Below are 27,101 nucleotides of genomic sequence, written 5' to 3'. Positions count from 1 at the left end.
GGCTTAGTTGCTCTGCAACATGTGGGATCTTCCCGGACCAGGGATCAAAGCCGTATCCCCTGCATTGGCAGGCGGATTCTCAACCACTGCACCACCAGGGAAGCCCTATTGGTCTTTTTCTAAAAGCAGGTTATTAGTAGGGTGGCAGAACAAGAAACAAGAGAGCAAAGGATAGAAGGCAAATTTACTGTTTCACAGGTGGCTGGGCTCTCTCTGGTATTAAGGAGGGGAATTTGTATGCAATTTAACTGCAAAAAAAACCCAAAACAAACAAACCACAAAACCTATTTCTGGCACATAGGTAATGGGAATTTTCACCAGTTGGATGCAAATATAACTGCTGAGATGTCCTCGTCTACATATAATAGTCACCAGTAAAGTAATCTTCGGAAAAAATTATAGTATATTAACCTTTTAAATTAATGTTCCTCTCTTCTTTTTAAAAGGAATAATTATAAGACATGAATTTTAATGTCTGGAATATCAAAGAGATGCTCAGTATTCCCTCAGGCTCTGGGTAAGTTTTCTGGTTATATACTCTGATACTTAAGAGGATCTTATAGTTGCACTGATTTCATAGAAACAGGCTCCCCTTCCTATTAGTTTATAGTAATAGGGTTACCCGATATAGCTTCTTCCCTTTCTCTTCCCCTCTCTTGTCACCACTGCACCCTCCCATATTTGTCTTTTTCCTTTTGCCTATTTTCTGATTATAAAAGCAGTATCAATGGCTATGTGTGTTAATTGAGTAATGACTCTGTCCAGCACTGGACCTAGAGGGACTATAAGAGTTAGACACGGTCCAACATCTGGAAACTCTCACCTCATTTGGAGCAATTGCTATTGAAACAGCAAGGATCAAACTCAAGACAATGTTCAGATAAGTGTTCAATTGTGTAGTACAACTTGTAGGCACCATGAAATCAAGAACCACTCCAACTGTTGACAGGGCTCATTGAGATACTGCCCCCACTACTACTCCACTGAGGTACTTAGATGGGTGTCCATTAGCCATGCAGTAGGCCTGCCATTGCTAACTTGGTGGGCGTACCCCAGAAGTAGTATATATTAAGGGATTTCCAATTGTTTTGGTATGCTTTTATCATTGGATAGTTTCTTTTCTTCCTAACACCTTCCTAAAGACAGCAAAAAAACTAAAACGTTGTTGTTGTTGTTTTTCTTAAAAAGAAAAAAAGAGCTTACAGTTGATACAGAATAGGGGGGAAAAAATCTATGCTTAATTCCAGATCGTAGCTTTAAGATGTAAATCCTACAGGACTTCTGTAGGCTTACAGAGCTGTTTCTTTTCCAGCCCAGCTAATTATTCTCTTTGACCTAAGAGGGGAGACACAGAGAGCTATTTAGCTATTTTGAGCAGTGATTATGCAAACCGTATTATATGTGTGCAGCCTATTACCTTAGCTAATCTTAGAAAATGATTCTATGAGTCAAAATAATTTCTCTGTTCTGAGCAAGTAGGGTTTCTTTTTGTCTTGTATTAATAAATAATGATTCGTTTAGCTTAGAATATGTACTTATAGGCTATCTATTTTAAATCTAACATTTGGAAAAGGAATGATCTGCATGTGCATGTTTTAATGAAAAGCATGTTTTCTTGGGTTACACAACAGCATTAAGTAACACAAATTGTTACTGAGGTGTCTTTCAAGTAAAAACTTGAAGACTATATGTTTTATTTGTCTGTGCACTTACGTGCTGTCTCTGTAGTAGGCTTAGTACACTGTGTTCAAGTGTGATTGTATCATTATCAATATCATTATCCCCTTCATATGTGAGATTTAGACTGGCATAGGTATCCATGGGAAGCAAGTTGGAAGTCCACAGCTGGAAGTATTTAGAACAAGCAAGGATACGACACTAAAAGTGTGAAAGGGAATAACACAATGTTTAATGGATCTTTCTGTGTGCAAACCTGAGTTGATCACATTCTTCAGTCTGGATGAGGCCTATTTTAGTCTGCTTGGGCTGCCATAACAGAGTACAATAAACTGGATGGCTTAAACAACAAATTTATTTTCTCACAGTTCTAGAGATTGAAAGTCCTAGAACCCTATGCCAGCATGATGGGTTTTGGGTGAGGACTCCCTTCTTGGCTTACAGACAGCTGCCTTTTTCTGTGTCCTCACATGGTGAGAGAGAAAGAATGAGGGCAAGCTCTTTGGTGTCTCTTCTTAAAACGACACTAATCCTCTCATGAGGGTCCCACTCTCCTCACCTCATCGAACCCTAATTACCTTCTAAAGGCCCCACTTCCAAAAACTGTCAAAATAGAGCTTAGGGCTTCAACACATGAATTTTTGGGAGGACACAAACATTCAGTCCATATCTAGGTCTATCTTGTGTTTGTTGTATTATAGCTCCTTCTCTCCCTCCAGTCCTGCTCCTTTCCTTCCCTATAGACATACAATCTAGGAGAGTTAATATGTATCCTTCCAATTAACCTTCTACATACTCAGTTACATACTTGTTTGGTGTGTATGATATAGCCTTATAAATTAGATTAATGTATGAGAGAGTTCATTAAATTTTTACTTTTTCTGCACTCAAAAATTATATTTTTGAGACTTATCCATATGGTTTATGTAAATCTAGCTTATTGCTTCTGACTACTGCATCAGTTATACACATAAGCCATATTTTATTTTTAATCTATTCCCTTAGTGATGAACCAATTCAACCTTTTAAAAGATAATGTTCTCTTAATCCCTAAAGGTTTTGTGAACTTTGATATCCAAAATGGTGTTATAGTCCATAATGTTACAGTACAAGGAATAATGGTGTTAGTCCTTAATGTTTGAAATTCCATCTGATTGTTCCCAGGTTGTTGTAATCGAAATGTCTGGCATTCAAAATTTCCTTGTTTCTTTACAGGCAGTACTGGCAGTGTGCAGGGGACTAGGAGGTCAAAAAAAGCTAGCATTCTGCCCAGAATATTCTAAAATAGTTTTGAATTATGGTTTCATTTGCCCAATTGATATACTTGTATTTTCTTGCTTAATTTCAGGGCCACTAAGTCATCTAACTGGAATAATAATCAGACTGATTACTCTAGTCTCAGTGATTCCCAGTTCCTTTTTGGATCCCAGTTCTGTCCAGAAAGTTCAGAGACCCCGTCAACACCCTTGGACTTTGGTGTCCACTTGATACATCCAAAAGAGTCACAACAGAATTCTCTGGATGTAAGTCTGAATCCCAGAATTTCTCTGCACATGTTTCACAGTCATTATGGACATAAACTGTAAAGAAGACTTATTCTGCTGAGTTCTATTTTAGAGTTGTACATCTCTAAGAATTACTGTCCTAAATAGATTTGTGCTTGATTGGTGACTCATTTGACTTGGTATTGTGAAATGGAAAACATATTTATATTTGCATTTTCTTCCATTACTAAAACAATATATTAGAATAGTGCAAGTACTTTGACTACTCCTAGGGAGTGCCAAATATTGCATGACACTTAACTCCTTGAAGAAGGAGATGAGGATATTGAGGCCTAAGCTGATGAATAAGGGCCAGAATGAGGAACAGAATCTCTTGATTTTTTGAGACTAGCCTACCTTATTTTGTGAGTCAGAAATATTTTTATATATTTACTTATTTTGATGTAGAACCAGATTTAACTTTATACACAGACTTAACTGCATCATATAGGGACTTAATTAATAAGATTAGGTCGATACTTTAAGTTAGTAAGGTATGATCTGAGATAAATATTTTAGTACAAAAATTGGTACCCAGTGATATGAAGGAGTAAATGTACTGCCTGAATGTTCCAGAGTAAGTTTTGCCTCAGAATGCAGGAAATGGCTCACCATATGCCTGAGTCACATGTCAAATTTATCAACAAGTCTAGTTCATCAGCAACTAAGCAATTTGAGTTAAACTTATTAATATAAAAACTTTAACATATCATCTCAAGACAGCATAATTTTCTGTTGCTGCCTTTAAATTTATGCAATTGATTTTAAGCCATTTTAGCTGACATTTTTAATAACTCTGGTCTGATAAGGCAGAAATTATATTAGTAAAAAGAGTTGCTTTGTTTTAATATAATTTTCTGGTACATATGAAATTAAAAGGAAATACTACATGCTATATTGTATTTTATGGTTTGCACTTAAGTGTGACTCTGCTTTGTATAGAAAATAGTGCATGCTATAAATATTTTTGTGTGAAATGCTATGATTTTTTTTTCCATTGAACAGAGTGAACCTAGTATTTTCATAAAGTACCAAACAAAACCCCAGCTGTTTGGAAGAGATACAAAAGATGGAGGCTTATTTCCTCTTCCTTTGCCAGTTGGAAAATCAAAAGGCCTCTTGGAACAGTTTGAGGAGAAAAAGAAAAGTGCAAAAGACAAATGTGACAGGTACACAAACCTTTCAAGTGGATGAGACAGCTCCTCTCTTCTGAGCGAAACAGAAAATGGAATGTCAGTAGTCGAAAAATTCAGTTTCAGCATGATAGCATTCTTGCCTTTACAGCTCATCTAATAATTACTCTTTATTTGCTTTCTTGTCACTGTGACTTATGGCTGCCACAGTTTTGGCCTCTCTGAATATTAAGCTAAAGAACTTCTCAGAGAAATGCAATATTCAAGTAATGTTATATTTATTCTGCCTAAAATTCTTCCCTTTAATTTTTTTTTTTCAGATCATCAGAATTAGGAAATCAGTTAACATTTGTTTTAGGGTCAAAAATATAGCACATGAATCCTTAAGTCATAGTTCAGGCTGATTTTCTCACTTTGAAATGGTATTTTTAAAGATATACCCTAGGGCTTCCCTGGTGGCGCAGTGGTTGAGAGTCCGCCTGCCGATGCAGGGGACACGGGTTCGTGCCCTGGTCCAGGAAGATCCCGCATGCCGCGAAGTGGCTGGGCCTGTGAGCCATGGCCGCTGAGCCTGTGCGTCCAGAGCCTGTGCTCCGCAACGGGAGAGGCCACAAGAGTGAGAGGCCCGCATACTGCCAAAAAAAAAAAAAAAAAAGATATACCCTAAATTTTATACATATTCTTATTTGCTACATATATATGTGTGTGTATATATATAAGCAAATATTAGGGCTACTATATTAATTTGTAAATGAATAAGTGGCAGTCACTGAGGAAATTAACTTGTTCATTTCTTGGTAGTAAGTTATTAACAGGACATCTTTAGGTATCATAGAAATCATAACACCCAAGCAGAAATATACTTTATTATTTCTGTAACAGTAAAGATGTATCACTTCTTAGCATCACCACTAGTACTTTCATGTCGAAAGAGCCAGAATTTCTTTAAAAATTCTAGATTAGGAATTCTTTAAAATTAGGAATTCTTTAAAAGATTAGGTATCTTTTCCACTGTATACTTACATTCCTTTAGTGAGAAAAGCAAAATGCTCTATACGAAGTGTTTGATTCTGCTGATAAATAAACATTTCCCAGCTGCGGACAGACTTCTTTCCCCTAGGAATCTAAGGTCTGGGACTCATAACGATGGTAGTGTACTGAAGATGATCAGGCTCCTCTCGTCTTACTGCTTCAGTTAAATTAGTCTTAATTTTTTTGTTCTCTGGGCTTTTGGATTACATTTTGTTTGATCAAGATTTCTGTAGCTAAGGCACTTCCCTGGTGGTCCAGTGGCTAAGACACCATGCTCCCAATGAAGGGGGCCCAGGTTTGATCCCTGGTAGGGGAACTAGATCCCACATGCCGCAACTAAAAAAAAAAAGATCCAGCATACCACAACTAAGACCCAGTGCAGCCAAACAAATAAACAAACAAAAAAATAAGATTTCTGTAGCTAAAAAAAACCTTTTTTTGAAACATTGTCCTTCTTGATATTTCCTTCCTCCCTCCCTCTCTCCCTCCCTTCCTTTCTTTATTTCATTTTTCATTTCCTTCTTTTTTTTGTAGTGAAATGAGTTTCTTTTTTTTTTTGGCCATGTGGCTTGTGGGATCTTACTTCCCAGACCAGGGATTGAACCCAGGCCCTCGGCAGTGAGAGCATGGAGTCCTAACCACTGGACCACCAGGGAATTCCCAGAAATGAGTTTCTGTTAATGATTATTTACAAGATGGCTGGCAAAAAATAAATAGTATTTATATAGAGAGAACAGATGATAAGGACACTGAAGAATCTCTTCTCTATTTAAAAAATTTCAAGCTTACAATATTGATTTAAATGCTAAGCAGAAAATCATAATTTTAATAAATTCTGGCAAAAACAAACCCCAAGGGCTTCCCTGGTGGCGCAGTGGTTGAGAGTCCGCCTGCTGATGCAGGGGACACGCGTTCGTGCCCTGGTCCAGGAAGATCCCACATGCCGCGGAGTGGCTGGGCCCGTGAGCCATGGCCACTGAGCCTGCGCGTCCGGAGCCTGTGCTCCGCAACGGGAGAGGCCACAGCAGTGAGAGGCCCGCGTACCGCAAAAAAAAAAAAAAAAAAAAAAAAACCCAAGATTTTAGATTCCTTGTTTTCTGTCAATAAGTGCTTATCAGAAATGTGGTGCGGAATAAGAAATTTTTAAATGAGAAAGAGAAAGCATACCGCTGTAAATTTGGAAGCAAGAAAATGATAAGGCATGGCACAGAGTTCAAACATAAAGAGATGCTACAAATCAATAAGACATGGATTTACATATTGTGTTTTGAAAGTACATGTTTTCCCAAATGTATAGAAAGGGCATATGAGGTTAACATATCTCAAAAGAAGCCTTAATCATTCAGATTGCATTTGTTATGACTCAAATAAAAACCCACCTCAGGGCTTCCCTGGTGGCGCAGTGGTTGAGAGTCCGCCTGCCGATGCAGGGGACACGGGTTCGTGCCCCGGTCTGGGAGGATCCCACATGCTGCGGAGCGGCTGGGCCCATGAGCCATGGCCACTGAGCCTGCACGTCCGGAGCCTGTGCTCCGCAACGGGAGAGGCCACAGCAGTGAGAGGCCCGTGTACCGCAAAAAAAAACAAAAAAAAACAAAAAAAAAAAACAAACCCACCTCAAACTAGCCTGGACAAAAAGGAGGATATATTAGCTCTCTTAACCAATCTGGGAAGGACAGGGAATGAAATGAAATCAGAATCTGTCTCTTTTCTGTGCTTCTCTCTCCATCTATACTTCATTCTCTCCTACTAGAGACCAGCTTTCTATTAACGCAGAAAAAGAGACTCTCATCCCTTAGTTACAATTTGAAAATCCTAGTGAAAGCTTCTGATGGGCTTGTTTATTAGGTTGTGGGGGGGTGAGGGGAGGGGGCTGTGACTGGAAGTCCTCACCAGAATCACTTTGTGGATGCAGAAAGAAGCAATTCCCCATTAGAGCTGGGTGCTGAGCACACCAGACAATGGATATCCATTACACAGATTCTTATTTTTTAATCAGTCATATTTGAGAAAACAGATCAGTCTCATAACCAATGAATGACCTAAGGACCACAAGTAGATTATAAAATGAACCATGGGGACTTCTCTGGTGACGCAGTGGTTAAGAATCCGCCTGCCAATGCAGGGGACATGGGTTCGAGCCCTGGTCCGGGAAGATCCCACATGCCACGGAGCAACTAAGCCCATGCACTGCAACTACTGAGCCTGCACTCTAGAGCCCGTGAGTCACAACTACTGAGCCTGCATGCCACAACTACTGAAGCCCACATGCCTAGAGTCCGTGCTCCTCAACAAGAGAAGCCACTGCAATGAGAAACCCGCCTACCACAAGGAAGAGCAGCCCCCACTCGCTGCAACTAGAGAAAGCCCACATGCAGCAACAAACACCCAAAGCAGCCAAAAATAAATAAATATTTTTTTAAAAAAGAAAACATATGGATGGCAAATAAATACATGAAAAGTTTCTCAACACCATTAGCCATTTTGGAAATAAAACTTGAAATCATAATGAGATATTACTGCTCATCTGTTAGCGTGGCTAAAATTAAAACAAACAAAAACTGACAATACCAAGTGCCAAGCAAGGATATAGACCAAATGGAAATCTTGCTGGTGGAAATGCAAAATGATACAGCCCCTTTGGAAAAGTTTGACAGTTTCTTATAAAATTAAACATAATTTACTATATGGCTCTGCAGTTCTACTCCTAGGTATTTATCCTAGATAAATGAAAATTTATGTTTACACAGAAGCCTATGCAATAACGTTTATAGTAGCCTTGTTCATAATCACCAAAAACTGGGCACAACCCAAATGTCCTTCTATGTATGAATGGATAAACAAACAATGGTATGTCCATACGATGGAATACTACTCAGCAATGAAAAGGAATAAACTGTTGCTATACAACAACGTGGCTGAATCTCAAAAGCACTATGCTAAGTGAAAGAAATCACAAAGGTTACATACTCTATGATTCCATTTAAATGACATTCTGAGAAAAGCAAAACTATAGGGATGGGTATCAGATCAGTGATTACCAAGGGTTATGGGTGTGGGCTGGACTTTACCACAAAGAGACAGCATGAAGGATTTTTTTTGGATACTGTCTTATATCCTGGTTGTGATGGTGGTTACATGAATCCTAATTTTGTGTTAAAACTCATAGAACTGTGTATACACACACACACATACAAATTAATTTCATATGTTAATTTAAATTTTTTAAAGTGTTAAAAATTATTAAAAGATATTGGGTGGTTCATTTTATTAGTTAGGATTATGTTCAGTTGCATTGACATATATACACTCACTCTCATTATAATAATAGAAGTTTTTAAAAGATGTTTATTTTTCTTTAATGCAAAAATCATCCTGAAGTGTGTGGTCCAGGGCTAGAATGATGGCTCCATGGACCTCAAGGATCTGGCTCCTTCCAGCAGTGTGGCCTGCCATCCCTAAAATATGACCACCCCTGTCCCTGCCATCCTCACAGTGCTTGGAGGCTGCTGCAATTCCAGCTGTTACATCAGAGTTCCAGACAGCTGATGGATGAGCAAAGGAAGAAGGGTATCTTCCCATCCCTTTAGGATTCTTTATTTTTTATTTATTTTTTTAATATTTTATTTTATTTTATATTTATTTTAATTCTTTATTTTATATTTATTTATTTTATATTTATTATATATAATTCTTTATTTTATATTTATTTTTTATTCTTTATTCTTTATTTTTTCTTGGCCACACCATGTAGCTTGCAGGATCTCAGTTCCCCGACCAGGGATTGAACCCAGGCCCACAGCAGTGAAAGCACAGAGTCCTAACTGGACTGCCAGGGAATTCCCTAGGATTCTTCTTGGAAGTTGCATGCAACCCTTTTGCTTATATCTCACAGTGGCTAAAATTTACTCACATGGCCACATCTAGATGCAAGGGAGTCTGGGAATGTCATCTATCTGAGTGGCAGTGCATGGAGCGTGAGGATCAGGAATCTAATTTCCAAGGAAGAAAATGACGCCAATTTAAGTTTCTGCCACAGTCGTACAATTGCCAACAACTACCTGCCATGGACAACTTCCCAAACAAAGTCTCAAAATTAGTCCAGGGCAGATTCTGCTGCCCACTACCCCCTGCCCAGAGTGCACTAGATCCTTCCCTGCATTGTAGTCAGTGTAGTCCTGGACACTCTTTTTTTTTTTTATGTGGTCCCTTTTTAAGATCTTTATTGAATTTGTCACAGAATTGTTTCTGTTTTATGTTTTTTGGTGATTGTTTTATTGCTTTTTGGCTGCGAGGCATGTGGGATCTTAGCTCCCCGACCAGGGATCGAACCTGCACCCACTGCACTGGAAGGCGAAGTCTTAACCACTGGACCGCCAGGGAAGTCCCGAGTCCTGGACAATTTTATCAGTCCCATGGCGCTCCATCTTTCTACTACTATTGCCACAATGACCAGAAAAGAGAGCTCACAGTCTTTTTCTCCTGACTCCCAATCTGGCAAGGCATGTGTGAGGAGAGAGCTCAGGGTTCAGGAAAAGCTCAGAAAGCAAGCCTCTGGCACCCTCAGCCTCAAGAGGAGGAAAGAGACTCTGCTCCTCCCCGAGATCCCTAACCTGAGGAACTCCTCAAACAGGAAAGAGGGTCAGATGCAGAACAAACTAAAATAAAGACTCTAGACTTTTCACTCTAAGTATAAATTTGTAGATTCTGTAGTAGAGGTTTCATCCAATGCTTTGGGAGCCCTGAGGACAGGCTTCCAGCTCTGACTGGGGGCGTCAGGAAAGACTCCATCCAAGGGAGCACATCTAAACTGAGTGGGAGTTTTGGGCAGAGATCTTGGGTCTGTCAGATTTTCAAGTCTGCCTCTGAATCAACTTACTCTGTGAACCACCACTAACACTGTTTTATGTAACTCTGCTCTATTTTTGAGTATTTTTTTTCTTTCTTTTTAAATTTATTTATTTAATTTATTTATTATTTTTGGCTGCGTTGGGTCTTTGTTGCTGCGCGTGGGCTTTCTCTAGCTGCGGCGAGCAGGGGCTACTCTTTGTTGCGGTGCACGGGCTTCTCATTGCAGTGGCTTCTCTTGTTGTGGAGCATGGGCTCTAGGCGCACAGGCTTCAGTAGTTGTGGCTTGTGGGCTCTAGAGTGCAGGCTCAGTAGTTGTGGTGCACGAGCTTAGTTGCTCTGCTGCATGTGGGATCTTCCCGGACCAGGGCTCGAACCCATGTCCCCTGCATTGGCATGCGGATTCTTAAACATTGCACCACCAGGGAAGCCCTATTTTTGTGTATTTTCAAAAATAAAAATGGGATTGTTTCCTATGGACTATTTTTCAATCTGTTTTTTAAATTTAATAATATTTAATGATTATATTTCTGTTTCATCTACAAAATCATTTCTGTGGTTGCATTGTACTCCATTATACAGACCATTTAGGGGGTTATGTGTTTTTGTTTGTTTGTTTGTTTTGTGTGTGTGTGTGGTACGCGGGCCTCTCACTGTTGTGGCCTCTCCCACTGCGGAGCACAGGCTCCGGACGCACAGGCTCCGGACACACAGGCCCAGCGACCGTGGCTCACGGGCCTAGCCGCTCCGTGGCATGTGGGATCTTACCAGACCAGGGCATGAACCCATGTCCCCTGCATCGGCAGGCGGACTCTCAAGCACTGCGCCACCAGGGAAGCCCGGGGGTTATGTTTTAAATGTTTAATACAGCATGAGACATGCCAAGAATACACAATGAGATAATGATAATCTTTTCAACAAATGATACTGGGAAAACTGGGTCCTTATGCAAAAGAATGGAAAAGGACCCTTATCTTATACCATACACAAAAGTCAACTCAAAATGGATTAAAGACTTAAACATGAGACTTGAAACCGTAGAACACCTAGAAGAAAACATAGGGAAAAAGCTTCTTGACGTTGGTCCTGGCAATGATGTCTTGGATATGACACCAAAAGCACAGGCAACAAAAGGAAAAATAGACAAGTGGGATTACATCAAACTACAGGCGTCCCTCAGTATCCAAAGGAGATTGGTTCCAGGAGACGCTACATATACCAAAATCCACTGATGCTCAAGTCCCATAGTCAGCCCTCTATATCTTCAAGTTTTGAATCCACAAACTCAACCAACTGCAGATGGAAATTTCTGTCCATGGTTGGATGAATCTGCACATGCAAAACCCTCGAACACAAAGGGCGAACTATATTTATTGAAAAAAATCTGCATATAAGTGGACCCGTGAATATCAAACCTATGTTGTTTAAGGGTAAACTGTAAAAAGTTTCTGCACAGCAAACGAAACAAAGAAAATGAAAAGGCAGACTTGCCTGGTGGCACAGTGATTAAGAATCTGCCTGCCAATGTAGGGGACACAGGTTTGATCCCTGGTCTGGGAAGATCCCACATGCTGTGGAGCAACTAAGCCCGTGTGCAACAACTACTGAGTCTGTGCTCTAGAGCACACGAGCCACAACTACTGAGCCCATGTGCCACAACTACTGAAGCCCACACACCTAGAGCCCGTGCTCTGCAACAAGAGAAGCCACCACAGTGAGAAGCCTATGCACCTCAACGAACAGTAGCCCTGGCTCACCGCAACTAGAGAAAGCCCACATGCAGCAATGAAGACCCAATGCAGCCAAAAGAAAAAAAGAAAAAAAAGAAAATGAAAAGGCAACCCATGGGATAGAAAATACTTGCAAACCATATATCTGATAAAGGGTTAATTTAAAACATATAAGGAACACCTACAACCCAATAGCAAAAACACACAAACAAAAACAAAAAAACAAAATATCCAGATTAAAAGACACGCAAAGGAATTGAATAGACAGTTCTCCAAAGAAGACATACTAATGGCCATCAGGTATATGAAAAGTGCTCAACTTTGCTAATTATCAGGGAAATGCTTATCAAAACCATAATTAGATATCATCTCACACCTGTCAGAATGGCTATCATTAAAAAAATTAATAACAGGGGCTTCACTGGTGGCGCAGTGGTTGAGAGTCCGCCTGCCGATGCAGGGGACACGGGTTCGTGCCCCGGTCTGGGAAGATCCCACATGCCGCGGAGCGGCTGGGCCCGTGAGCCATGGCCGCTGAGCCTGCGCGTCTGGAGCCTGTGCTCCACAACGGGAGAGGCCACAACAGTGAGAGGCCCATGTACTGCAAAAAAAAAAAAAAAAAAAAAAAAAAAAATTAATAACAAATGCTGGCAAGTATATGGAGAAAAGGGAACTCTTGTACACTGTTGGTGTGAGTGGAAATTGGTGCAACCATTTTATTTTTTCTAATTTAAAAGAAAAAAAATTTTTTTGGCCATACTGCGTGGCTTACAGGACCTCAGTTCCCCGACCAGGGATCAAACCTGCATCCTTGGCAGTGAAAGCGCGGAGTCCTAACCACTGGACTGCCAGGGAATTCCTTGGTGCTGCCACTTTAGAAAACAGTATGGAGGTTCCACAAAAAATTATAAATAGAACTACCATATGATCCAGTAATTCCACTTCTAAGTATATACTCAAAGGAATTGAAATCAGGATCTTGAAGAGATATCTGCACTCTCATGTTCATCGCAGCATTATTTACAATAGCCAAGACATGGAAATAACCTAAATATCTATCAATGGGTGAATGGAAAAGAAAATGTGGTATGTACATACAATGAAATATTCTTCAGCCTTAAAAAAGAAGGAAATCCTTCCAGTTGTGACAACATGAATGAACCTGGAGGACATTATGCTAAATGAAATAAGCCAGACATAGAAGGACAAATACTAACTATATGCTACCACTTATATGAGGAGTGTAAAATAATCAAACTCACAGAAGCAGAGAGTAGAACGGTGGTTGTTGGTGGGGAAGTTGTGGGGGAAACAGGCAGAATTAGTCAAAGGGTACAAAGTTTCAGTTTATACAAGATGAATAAATCCTAGAGACCTGTACAGCATAGTGCCTATACTTGACAATGCTCTGTTGTATACTTTAAAATTTGGTAAGAGGGTAGATCTTTTTTAAGTGTTCTTATCCCTACTACTAATAAATAAAGAGGGTGGAAGGAAACTTTTGGAGGTGATGGATATATTTATGGCATAGATTGTGGAGATGGTTTCACAGTTGTATACTTATCTCCAAACTTGTATACATTAAATATCTACAGCTTTTTGTGTGTTAATCATACCTCAATAAAGTAATTAAAAAAAAAACCCAACTTGAGTACTGACCACTCAGAACAGATGATGACTACGAGCAGTTGGCACAGCTATGTCCTTGTACAAGACTGGAAGTTCTTTTTGTTCAAAATTTCTAAAGCATTGCTCCACTGTCTTATAGCTCTCTGTGTGCTTTTAAGAGGTCTGCTGCCATTCTGATTCCTGATCCTGTGTATGTCACTTGCTTTTTTATTTCTGGAAATTTTTAGGATCTTCTCATTATCCTTAGAGTTTGGAAATTTTACAGCAATGTGGTTTGATGTGGCTTGTCATAGCCCTGGGCATTGGGGAATTACTTTTGACCTACAACTTGTGTCTTTCGGTTTTGGGAATTTTTCTTTATTATATCTTTGAAAACCTCCTTTTCACTCTTCTTTTTTCATGGATCTGCAATTTTGGGCATGCACTGAATCTCCTGCATTGATCCTCTAATTTTTTTTTTTTTTACTACTTATATTTCATCTCTTTGTCTTTTGCTCTATTTTCCATCATATTTCCATACTGTATCTTCTAGTTATTCTATTTGTTTAATTTCTGCTATTTTTAATTTATAAGTTCCCTTTCTTAGTCTCTGCTTTTATACTTTAATAGCATTCTGTTCTCATCCTTAATTTTTTCATTTTAATATTTTTATTGTTTTCAGGTAATGTCTTAATCTTATTCACAAAACCATAAGGTTTGTAGATTTCCAAATGGTTCTATCAAATTCTTCTTTTAAAGTCAGTCTTTTGGACAATCCTGCAGCCTGTGGAATGAAAACCACATTCACAGAAAGATAGACAAAATGAAAAGGCAGAGGACTATGTACCAGATGAAGGAACAAGATAAAACTCCAGAAAAACAACTAAATGAAGTGGAGATAGGCAACCTTCCAGAAAAAGAATTCAGAATAATGATAGTGAAGATGATCCAGGACCTCAGGAAAAGAATGGAGGCAAGGACCGAGAAGATGGAAGAAATGTTTAACAAAGACTTAGAAGAATTAAAGAACAAACACCTAGAAGAATTAAAGAACAAACAAACAGAGATGAACAATACAATAACTGAAATGAAAAATACACTAGAAGGAATCAATAGCAGATTAACTGAGGCAGAAGAATGGATAAGTGACCTGGAAGACAGAATGGGTGGAATTCACTGCCATGAAACAGAATAAAGAAAAAAGAATGAAAAGAAAGAAAACAGCCTAAAAGACCTCTGGGACAACATTAAGTGCACCAACAGTCACATTATAGGGGTCCCAGGAGGAGAAGAGAGAGAGAAAGGACCCGAGAAAATATTTGAAGAGATTATGGTCGAAAACTTCCCTAACATGGGAAAGGAAATAGCCACCCAAGTCCAGGAAGTGCAGAGAGTCCCAGGCAAGATAAACCCAAGGAGAAACATGCTAAGGCACATAGTAATCAAATTGACAAAAATTAAAGACAAAGAAAAATTATTGAAAGCAACAAGGGAAAAAAAGACAAATAACATACAAGGGAACTCCCATAAGGTTAACAGCTGATTTCTCAGCAGAAACTCTACAAGCCAGAAGGGAGTGGCATGATATATTTAAAATGATGAAAGGGAAGAACCTACAACCGAGATTACTCTACCCGGCAAGGATCTCATTCACATTTGATGGAGAAATCAAAAGCTTTACAGACAAGCAAAAGCTAAGAGAATTCAGCACCACCAAACCAGATCTACAACAAATGCTAAAGGAACTTCTCTAAGTGGGAAACACAAGAGAATAAAAGGACCTACAAAAACAAACACAAAACAATTAAGAAAATGGTAATAGGAACATACATATCGATAACTACCCTAAACGTGAATGGATTAAATGCTCCAACCAAAAGACACGGGCTTGCTGAATGGATACAAAAACAAGACCCACATATATGCTGTCTACAAGAGACCCACTTCAGACCTAGGGACACATACAGACTGGAAGCGAGGGGATGGAAAAAGATATTCCATGCAAATGGAAATCAAAAGAAAGCTGCAGTAGCAATACTCATATCAGATAAAATAGACTTTAAAATAAAGAATGTTACAAGAGACAAGGAAGGATACTACATAATGATGAGGGAATCGATCCAAGAAAAAGATATAACAATTATAAATATATATGCACCCAACATAGGAGCACCTCAATACACAAGGCAACTGCTAACAGCTATAAAAGAGGAAATTGACAGTAACACAATAATAGTGGGGCACTTTAACACCTCACTTACACCAATGGACAGGTCATCCAGACAGAAAACTAATAAGGAAACACAAGCTTTAAATGACACAATACCAGATAAATTTAATTGATATTTATAGGACATTCCATCCAAAAACAGCAGATTACACTTTCTTCTCAAGTGCACGTGGAACATTCTCCAGAATAGATCACATCTTGGGTCACAAATCAAGCCTCGGTAAATTTAAGAAAATTGGAATCATATCAAGCATCTTTTCTGACCACAACGCTATGAGCTTAGAAATAAATTACAGGGAAAAAAAACGTAAAAAACACAAACACATGGAGGCTAAACAATACGTTATTAAGTAACCAAGAGATCACTGAAAAAATCAAAGAGGAAATCAAAAAATACCTAGAGACAAATGACAATGAAAACACAATGATCCAAAACCTATGGGATGCAGCAAAAGCAGTTCTAAGAAGGAAGTTTATAGCAATACAATCCTACCTCAAGAAACAAGAGGGACTTCCCTGGTAGTGCAGTGGTTAAGAATCCACCTGCCAATGCAGGGGACATGGGTTCCAGCCCTGGTCCAGGAAGATCCCACATGCTGCGGAGCAACTAAGTCCGTGTGCCACAATTACTGAGCCTGAGCTCTAGAGCCTGCAAGCCACAACTACTGAGCCCACGTGCCACAGCTACTGAAGCCTGTGCACCTAGAGCCCGTGCTCCACAACAAGAGAAGCCACTGCAATGGGAAGCCCGTGTACCACAACGAAGAGTAGCCCCCGTCTGCCACAACTAGAGAAAGCCCATGTACAGCAATGAAGACCCAAAGCAGCCAAAAATAAATAAATAAATAAATTTAAAAAAAGAAACAAGAAAAATCTCAAATAAACAATCTAACCTTACACCTAAAGGAGCTAGAGAAAGAAGAACAAACAAAACCCAAAGTTAGCAGAAGGAAAGCAATCATAAAGATCAGAGCAGAAATAAATGAAATAGAATCAAAGAAAACAATAACAAAGACTCAATAAAACTAAAAGCTGGCTCTTTGAGAAGATAAACAAAATTGATAAACGTTTAGCCAGACTCATCAAAAAAAAAAGAGGGAGAGGACTCAAATCAATAAAATCAGAAATAAAAAAGAAGTTACGATGGACACTACAGAAATACAAAGCATCATAAGAGACTACTACAAGCAACTCTACACCAATAAAATGGACAACCTGGAAGAAATGGACAAATTCTTAGAAAGGTATAACCTTCCAAGACTGAACCAGGAAGAAATAGAAAATATGAACAGACCAATCACAAGTAATGAAATTGAAACTGTGATTAAAAATCTTCCAACAAACAAAAGTTCAGGACCAGATGGCTTCACAGGTGAATTCTATCAAACATTTAAAGAAGAGCTAACACCCATCCTCCTCAAACGCCTCCAAAAAATTGCAGAGGAAGGAACACTCCCAAACTCATTCTACAAGGCCACCATCACCCTGATACCAAAGCCAAAGATACTACAAAAAAAGAAAATTATTGACAAATATCACTGATGAATATAGATGCAAAAATCCTCAACAAAATACTAGCAAACAGAATCCAACAACACATTAAAAGGATCATACACCATGATCAAGTAGGATTTATCCCAGGGATGCAAGGATTCTTTAGTATACGCAAATCAATCAATGTAATATACCATATTAACAAATTGAAGAATAAAAACCATATGATCATCTCAATAGGTGCAGAAAAAGCTTTTGACAAAATTCAACACCCATTTATGAGAAGAACTCTCCAGAAAGTGGGCACAGAGGGTACCTACCTCAACATAATAAAGGCCATATATGACAAACCCACAGCAAACATCATTCTGAATGGTGAAAAACTGAAAGCATTTCCTCTAAGATCAGGAACAAGACAAGGATGTCCACTCTCGCCACTATTATTCAACATAGTTTTGGAAGTCCTAGCCACGGCAATCAGAGAAGAAAAAGAAATAACAAGAATACAAATTGGAAAAGAAGTAAAACTGTCACTCTTTGCATATGACATGATACTATACATAGATTTAAAAAATTAAAAAATAAAGTCAGTCATTTGGAGCATCCATAAGACTTTGGTATGAAGAGTTGTCCTATTGGGGTTCAAAAATTGATATTTGCATTTGTATAGATTAAAGAAACAAAAATCTGTAAAAATTTTTAATGACGACCCTTGTCTGATTTTTTTCAAAAGAGGGATATTTATTTGAGGAATAATTGTGAAAATTTCTTTTTCATTAGAAATTAATATTGTTCCCAGAACTGTCTCTATATTATCTCATTCTTACTGTCAAAATAATAGTCATTATATTAAGATGTATCCAGGAATTTGGGGCTATCAGAAAGAAGTCACTATCCTCTGAAGCCATGTTTGCCATAAAAATGAAAGCTGGTCTGTTCTACTGTAGTAACCACTTGAATTGCTAAAATGCAACCTCATTTAAGATCCATGTAGAGTAAATTTTAAAAAACAAAAAAGTGTTTTGCTTTGGAAATGATCAGGAAAAGTCAGTGTTCTCCTTTTTTCCATCTGGGCACTAAGGTTTCTCAGAGTTGAGTCTTCAACTCTGATCAAGCACCGTTTTGATGCTGCACTAGGTAGAGTCCAGCCATGTTCATGGAATCAATTCTGTTACATAATGTTTCAATATTTCGCAAAGATTTACTTTCTTTTTTCTCTCCTATTTTAGTGAGACTCTATACAATTTCATTTCCCATATCCAAGAAAGCATTAACAGGGTAAGTGTGCCACATTTCAAGGCATTAGAACATCTTGCATTTTAAGAAGTTTAATAATTATATTGTATTGACCTCTGTTCGTGTAGAATAGCAATATTTTAACTACCCTTTTTTATCATTAAATGACAGTTCACCAAGTTAATAAAATAAGGCAACAGTCTGTGAATTATTTCCTAATTTTTGATTTCTTAAGTTACAGACATCTGTGGAAAAATTTGAGGAACATCTCAGTTCCAGAAGCCAATCTATTTTGGATTCTTTGGAAACTGTGGCCAAGACATGTGAGTGTCTAGAGTTTGAGGTTATCAGCAGGGGGCACTGGTGAGCAGTGAATGTGAACTTTCTGACCCTAGCCAGATTTCTGCCAGTGGTGAGGTTCCATACAGTGTTTCAGATGAGAGAATGGGTACATAAGATTAGCCCTGAAGAGATGTGGAGCTGAACTAGGTAGTGGGCTCCACCTCTATATGGGATTGCCCTGGTCCCTCTATGCCTTTTCAGAAGCATCAATCCTCCACCCAGTAACCCTGCTGCCTCAGGACAGATAGTTCTACCAGGTTTCTCATCTCACTGCCTGAAGTGAATCAAGGGCATCCCTGGTTCTCAAATGAATTGCTGGCTGTGTTGTCTATAAAGGCTCCCTTGCTCCCTTAGGACTTAGAAATAAAGACAGTGCTCCTTTAGGTGTTAGAAATACTCTAGTCACCTACTGTTCTTCTTGCGTCCTTCATTTCAATGAGAGCTGTTTTGTAGTGAATCACAGCATCTTTCTCAATTTCAGTTACAGTCTGTGGTTTGTAAAGTCCTCTGCTCTGCCAATTAGTGATTTACATTTAGGTGAAACCATGGTTCAGGCCCTTATTTAACCATTACACAGGTCTCCTTAGGTGAACACTTCCCTGGAACCAACAGCTTCTCAGCTAAACAGCAAGATGATGACTGCATCTGCACTTGTTTGCATTTGTCTGTGTGTTTATTTTTTATTTTAAACAAATTGAAGTCAACTTATTCAAATGCCATGGGATGGATTGCTCATGATTTACAAAAATTAATGCCTTTGTGTAACTTAGAAATTAATCCCCATCTGTCTACAAAGAAGCACTGTACTGTCTGCTGGCTTCCAACCTGAATATCCCACACACAGGGCAACTGTGCATCTGCTTGGAAACCAGTTCTGGAAGCCTAGGACTGTTACCCTCACAAGAAGAAGCAAGACAAAGAGCAGAAGGAAAAGGGATGCTTTCTTTGTTTCACATGATAAAATAACTCATTTTAAGTGTGCAAGGAAAGCACTCTCTTTACTTGTTATGTTTAAAACTGGGTGAAGTACAAAAAGGAGAATTGCAGCAAATGTGTGGCATTTAAGGCCCAGAATAGGGAATGGAAGTGCTCAAGGCCCCAACACAGGATGAAGACAGAGAGAGGAGTAGAACTGAGTCTGGCTTATAGTAGGCATGGGGATCCTGATCCTTCACCCCTGACGGTTTCTTAACTTTCAGAGCTTAAGACTCAAGAGAGCCACATTGATAAGGCAAACAGTAACAAACACTGTGGCACTACATTAATAAAAGCCAGGTTGTTCTTAAAAATAGGCACAAGGAGCCTGTCCAGAATCATTCCCTTTCTTGGTAGGTAGTGATCAGGAGCAGGAAGTTAGTCATTGAGAGAGGAACCAGGCAAATCCCCTGTCATATAGCTAGGCCCAGTCCAGCTAGCCTAGAGCACTGAACTTGCCAGTCAGTGCATTCTGCAGGCTTTCAGTATGCACTCACTGTGCTTGTAAGGGAAGGGGGAAGATACTATGTGAAAGCACTGTCTTGGGTTATTATGTCATTCATACCTTCACAGAATGAGGTCATGAAATCTTTCCCCAGTCACATTCTGCCTGTACAACGAGAAGGATCACTCAGGGCCATCTAATCTAACTCTTCTTCTTCAGCTGAGGACACCAAGGACCAGAGTAATAGAATAAATTACCAAGGCCATCCACATCTCACTTTATCTTGGGTTTAGGTGGGGTAATTAGTAGAAAGCAGTACTTTCACCTAATACATATAAGTTCTATTGGAAAATATGGTCATTAGGAGAATAAAAAGGGGGGGCCACTATCAAAATCAGAGAATGAGTCTTTTGGAAAATAGATAACTCCATACGTCAAAATTAATTCCATATGAATCAATATATTGTGTGGTGATTAAATCATTAAAAGAACTGTAAGAAGCATGAGCAACATTTTTATAATTTTAGAATGAGAAATGCCTTTCTGAGCAAGGCACATATAATTGTTGAGCAGAATGAGGTCCATTTATATGAACCATGTTGGAATGGAAATATTTATTAATTGTTAAATGAAAACAGCAAGGTGCTGCTTATGTGCACATAGTTTGCTCCAGGACACATCTTGTGGAGGAGTGAGATCAGTCAGTGAAAATTGGGAAGGGTATCCTGAGAAAAAGGGGGACTGAGCAAACTCCTCTTGTACATGGAGGCTTCCAGACCCTTTCTCAGGCAGCTTTCATTAGCACATCAGGGAGAGCAAAACTAGAGTTAAAGGAAAATCACTGGCCATCAGTGGAAAAGCATCAGAATATGACCTCATCTCAATGGAGCCCTTGTCAAATCACTAAAATAGAAATAAACAAAATCATCTTCGAGGACAGAGACAAAGTGGCGGCGAGCAGGAGGACCTTGAGCTCACCTCCTCTCACGAGCACACCAGAATCACAACTACTGAACAACCATCGATAAAAAAAGACTGGAATCTACCAAAAAAAGACATAAAGAAGAAACCACGAGATGGTAGGAGTGGCGCACTCACAATATAATCAAATCCCATACCACCCGGGTGGGTGACCCACAAACTGGAGAGTAATTATATCACAGAAGTTCTCTCACAGGAGTGAGAGCTCCAAGCCCTGCACCAGGCTCCCCAGCCTAGGGGTCTGGCATGGGGAGGAAGAGCCCCCAGAGCATTTGGCTTTGAAGGACAGCAGGGCTTGACTGCAGGAGCGCCACAGGACGGGGGAAAACAGAGACTCCATGCTTCGAGGGTGTGCACAAGGTCCTGCACGCACTGGGGTCCCAGGGCAAAAGCAGTGACTCCACAGAAGTCGGGGCCAGACCTACCTGCTGGTCTTGGAGGGTCTCCTGGGGAGGCAGGGGGCGGGGGTGGCTATGGCTCTCTCTGGGGTCATAAAAGCTGGTGGTGGACATAGCAGGGATGTGAACTCTGTTTGGAGGCAGACATTTTGCGGCCATGGCACCGAGACCTGGCCCCACTCAACAGCCTGTAAGCTCCAGTGCTGGGATGCCTCAGGCAAAACAAAATCATCTTTTTTCTAAAAAATACTAATTAATGAATTTATTTTGGCTGCACCGGGTCTTAGTTGTGGCAGGCCCGATCTTTAGTTGTGGCACGCAGGCTCTTAGTTGTGGCATGCATGCAGGAACTAGTTCCCTGACCAGGGATCGAAACTGGGTCCCCTGCATTGGGAGTGCGGAGTCCTACCCACTGGACCACCAGGGAAGTCCCTAAACAAAATCATCTTCACAAGAAAATAGAGATATTGGCAGTGCGCTCGGCGGTCCCTCAGATCTGTCTCTTACTTCAACAGTGTTTGGATGGAACAGACGCAGGGATGCCCCTTGCTCCAAACTCTGACCAACCCCCATCCTTTTTTCCAGTCACACCCTTCGCAATCAGCCACTCAGCTATCCTCGGCCACCGAGACCAGCCAACACCATTTTTTGAGCTTAACTCCTTATTACCCATCAACCATGAGCTTCCGGATTCGTCAGAATTATTCCACCAAGGTGGAGGCTACCGTCAACTGCCTGGTCAACATGCATCTGCAGGCCTCTTACACCTACCTCTCTCTGGTAGTGATGATGTGGCTCTGGAGGGCATGGGCCACTTTTTCTGTGAATTGGCTGAGGAGAATCGTGAGGGCGCCGAGTGTCTCTTGAAAATGCAAAACCAGCACAGCGGCCGAAGCTATCTCAAGATGAGTGGGGTAAAACCCAGGACGCTATGGAAGCCGCCGTGCTCAGGGAGAAGAACCTGAACCAGGTCCTTGTGGACCTGCACACCCTGGGTTCTGCCCGCACAGACCCTCACCTCTGTGACTTCCGGGAGAGCTGCTTTCTGGAGGAGCAGGTGAAGCTCATCAAGATGGCGACCACCTGACTAATCGCCCCAGGCTGGCTGGTACCCAGGCTGGGCTAGGCCAGTATCTCTTCGAAAGGCTCACCTTCAAGCATGACTAAGAGCCCCCAGAGCCCAGCGGCCTCTGAGGGCCCCTCTGGTGTCAGGGCTTCTGCCTGAAGCCCCTCTCTGCAGCCACTAGGCAGCTTTTTTTTTTTTTTGCGGTACGCCGGCCTCTCACTGTTGTGGCCTCTCCCGTTGCGGAGCACAGGCTCCGGACGCGCAGGCTCAGCAGCCATGGCTCCCGGACCAGGGCACGAACCTGTGTCCCTTGCATCAGCAGGCGGACTCTCAACCACTGCGCCACCAGGGAAGCCCACTAGGCAGCTTTTTAACCACCCTGGACCCCTCTCCCAAGCCTTGGACCAAATAGAAACAATAAAGCTTTTTGCAGGAAAAAAAAAAAAAAAAAGAAAGAAAGAAAGAAAGGAAGGGAGGGAGGGAGAAAGAAACTAGAGATATTGTTCAGAATATGGAAGTGGATTTTAAATGGCATTTTTATTAAAAAGCTAAATATCTGTTTATAGCCAAAGCAGAAATGAAATGAGTCTCCTTCTAGAGAAGACACACACGCACACACACACACACGCACACTTGCACGTGCACACACACACACAGGATCTATAACCTAAACGTGGATATGCACACGTATTGATACAAAATTCCAGAAACTGCTCATAACGTTAAATCTAGGAAGCGGGACCAAAGTCTTCATGGGAAAGATTCGATCATTTTTCATTGTATGCCTGTTTATACTGTTATAGTTTTGTTTTGTTTTTGGCTGCGCCATGCAGCATGCAGGATCTTAGATTCCCCACCAGGAATCGAATCTGTGCCCCCTGCATTGAGAGCGCAGAGTCTTAACCACTGGACCGCCAGGGAAGTCCCTATACTGTTATAGTTTTTAAAAGAAAAAAATTCAGTAGACTTTGGAAGTAATACCTCAATACAAAAGCTATTTAAAGGAGAAGACCCTGAACATATGTTTGCCAAGGACAAAGAAAAAAATATGTGGGACCACAGACTGATGCTTACTGAGTACTGAATCTAGAATTGAACACTTTGCTTGCCTTCCTCATTTTCTGTTCCTAAGAAACATTGATATTTAGGAACTCAACTAGGGTAGGATAATTACATTTGCTTTCTACTACAAATATCAACATGGATGTCTGGAAAAATATTTCACTAATTGAGTTTAGGGGCAGGAATCCAGTACTTGAAATATAAGTAAACAGTCTTTTTCTAATTAGTTGACACATGGAATTTAACTTGTGTTGAGTAATAGAAAATTTGCTTTCTAAAAAAATTCTTACATTTTTTATTGTGGTAAAATACACATAACATAAAATTTATCACATTTTACTTTTTCTCCCCCAAGACCACACTGGCTTGTCTATTCCTAGTCATCACAGGCTCTTATTTGCCTCAGAATTTTTGCACTTGCTGTTTCCTCTAGCTGAATAACCTCTCCCTAATCTTTGCAGGGCTAGCTGCTCCTTATCTTTCTGGTTTCACCTTACATGACTCTTATCTCTGATGACCTTATCTAAAGTAGGTGCCCTCACCCTCTTATTTTTATTATATTTCCTATCAGAGCACTTATCACAATTTTCATTTATTAATGTGCACATTTGTTTACTTGTTATTTTTTTCTTCTTCAAGACTGCAAAGTTCATGTAAGTAGTTTTGTTCAAATTGTTTCCATGCACCTAGCACAGTGTCTGATAATAAACTTTCAGATAAAACTGTAAATCTCCAATTAATATGTTCAAACACATTGGGGAGTCTTTCTGTTTCACTTTTTCATTAGAGATGTCCTGCCTGGAGCTCAGCCTCCAGCTCCAGATTGGGCAGGCTATGCTTTATGTCCTCTTCTTAGGACTTCAGCATCATTCTGAGGATCCTTTTTTTTTTTTTCTCCCATTCCTGAGGAATGGAAGCAGGAGTATTGTAAACCAAGGGAACGGCATATTCAAAGCCAGTGGTGGGGCTTCCCTGGTAGCGCAGTGGTTGAGAGTCCGCCTGCCGATGCAGGGGACACGGGTTCGTGCCCCGGTCCGGGAAGATCCCACATGCCGCGGAGCGGCTGGGCCTGTGAGACATGGCCACTGAGCCTGCGCGTCCGGAACCTGTGCTCCTCAACGGGAGAGGCCACAACAGTGAGAGGCCCGCGTACTGCAAAAAAAAAAAAAAAAAGCCAGTGGTGGAAGAGAGATTGCCTAGGCAGAGCTCAGAGATGCAGAGGATAGTGAGTTAAAGGGAAGTGAGCCTGGGTCTTGTTAGCCAATTTATTGAAAGATCTGGACTTCATCCAGTGGCCTGTGGGGTACCATTGAAAGTTCCAGTGACTGTTTCAGAGGAGGCACGATCATATCTACATTCTAGAAAGATCACTCTGATGACAGGGCCAAGAAGTCTGGCCAAAGAGGACGTTGGTGCCATCATCTGGGCAGCAGGTTTCAGAGTCCCCAGCAGGTGCTAAGGTTGAGTCTGCTTTGGCCAGGATGTTCTCAGGGAGGGAGGGAAGAAGAGACAGTGGAGGAACCACCCTGTTCTTGCTTTCTTTCCTCACCAGGGCTGATCTGGATGGTAAGAGTTCTGGGTGTTGGCAGAGCAGGCTCTGGTAGCCCGTGCCGGGTTCCAGCTTCTCCCTCTCCACGACTGTGGCCTGGGCAGGGTGGGGCATACCATAGTCTTCATGTGGTGAATTGTCATTGTTTTGTATTTAGTGCAAGAGACCACGAAGGCCCAGAGTGATCTGGTGTTGGAAACAGTGTGGGACAAATGCAACGTGGAACAGGCCATCCTTGAGCTGCAAAAGAGATTTGAAGGTGTAAGTGTAGACCCTGATCCCTTTCCTCAAGTGTGTTTATGGCTTTGTTACTAAGACCTAGAGAGACACCTTTAAAATTGCAAATTTCAGCCAAGAACAGAGGCCACCACAGGCCCCTTGGTAACAGGCCAGGGTAGGGGCCAGCTTCCTTTCCCAAGGTTCTCTGGCATGATGTGGACCCTAGGGACCCTGCTCCAGAGTGTAGCCATGTATCCCCTGTAAAGTACCCAGCAAGGGACAAGGTTTTGATCTGCTGGCCCATCCTTTGTTTTGTTCACACGTTATATTGTGCATTCTGCGTTGCACTGTCTGTAACTCCCTTCTTTCTCACTGCCTTTCTTTAGAGACAAGCAGAGTTTATAGAAATGAAGTCCGACCTGAAGCACCTTGAAGTTTTAGTTGCTCAGCAGAGTAAGGACTTCCAGCAGCTGTGTGAGCAGCTAGGCCAGCTGAATATGCCCAGTGTCCTAGCAGAGCTAAATCAATTGATCTCTGTCCCTCGGATACCCAGACATGTGAAGGACAGTGCTTCTCAGACTTCACCACCTCTGGCCCAGAGCCTCAGTTTCACCAGGCAGGAGAAATATGCCTCTGAGGAACCAGTTATGTGGCAGGCCCAGGCCCTCCCTGCTGCATGCAATCTTAGTGTGGGCTCCTTGAGGCCTGGGGAGTCTGGTGTCTGGGGTGAGGGAGCAAAGAGTAGTGCTCTCCAAGAAGAGGCTGTGCCGCTGGCAGTTGGAACTGGCAAAAGAAACAGGCAAATCAAGGACAAGGCAGTGCAGGGTAACTGCCAGAATTGTGCTATTACTAAAACAAGCTCTGAGAACCATGGCTCTGGCATCCTGGGCCAAAAGATTCCTGAAGACAGGGAGCTGGTTTCCCAAGGAGCTTCGCGGCTTAGATCCCTGGATTTAAACAACTTTGCAACCAGCATTAAGAACACCTTCCAAAAATGTCAAGCCAAAGGCATGTTTTCATGTAACCCTTGTGAACAAAGGTTGGTGACTGAACAGAAAGGCAGAACTGTAGAAAGAAGGGGGAAAGGCAAGAAGCAGCATCCCAGGAAAGCCCTCAGAAGCAGGCTCCTATCCAGGAAGCAAGAACAAACCCCAAGCAAACCCTGTGTTTCCAAGTCTAAATATCCTCACCCTCCAGTTTCCATCCCACAAAGGCCCCCCCAGGGGCGGCAGGAACCCCTAGCTCAGCCCCTGCATCTTCAGGGCCCCAGGAGCCCCACAAAACCAGTCTGCTCTGCTCTGAGAGGAAGAGTCATGCCCAGTAAGACAGCAAGGGCAGTGCAAGGGAATCTCTTGCAGTACAGTGGGCATGCTTCCCAAGACAACAGCCTGCTTTCTCACAGTTCCCAGGGGGACCAACAGATGAGCTGGTTCAGTGACCTCAACGTCAGAAAAGAGCCCCCTCAGTGCAAGGAGCCAGAGAAGAGTATACTCTATGACCTGGGTTTTGATAGCAGTGATGAAGGCTTCTGA

At 41.1% G+C, this 27,101-nt stretch overlaps 1 protein-coding gene and 1 pseudogene across 2 annotated transcripts; both read left to right on the top strand.

The window, feature by feature from the left end:
• Positions 1-461: 461 nt before the first annotated feature.
• On the top strand, positions 462-27,101 carry IHO1 (interactor of HORMAD1 1; the record flags this gene model as incomplete). The annotated part of the gene is made up of 7 exons (XM_079714020.1): positions 462-517; positions 3,026-3,200; positions 4,227-4,390; positions 18,526-18,574; positions 18,768-18,855; positions 25,508-25,611; positions 25,956-27,101. The coding sequence occupies 7 exons, from the start codon at positions 462-464 to the stop codon at positions 27,099-27,101; spliced, it is 1,782 nt and encodes a 593-aa protein (XP_079570146.1).
• LOC307059786 (ferritin light chain-like) lies at positions 22,352-22,840 on the top strand (annotated as a pseudogene). Its single transcript has one exon. The product of its transcript is annotated as a ferritin light chain-like (transcript).

The sequence above is a fragment of the Hyperoodon ampullatus genome, assembly GCF_949752795.1.
Source record: "Hyperoodon ampullatus genome assembly, chromosome: 10".
In the NCBI taxonomy this organism is placed as follows: domain Eukaryota; kingdom Metazoa; phylum Chordata; class Mammalia; order Artiodactyla; family Ziphiidae; genus Hyperoodon; species Hyperoodon ampullatus.
The sequence above is the reverse complement of the archived record's forward strand: the minus strand, read 5'-3'. Positions and strand labels throughout refer to the sequence as shown.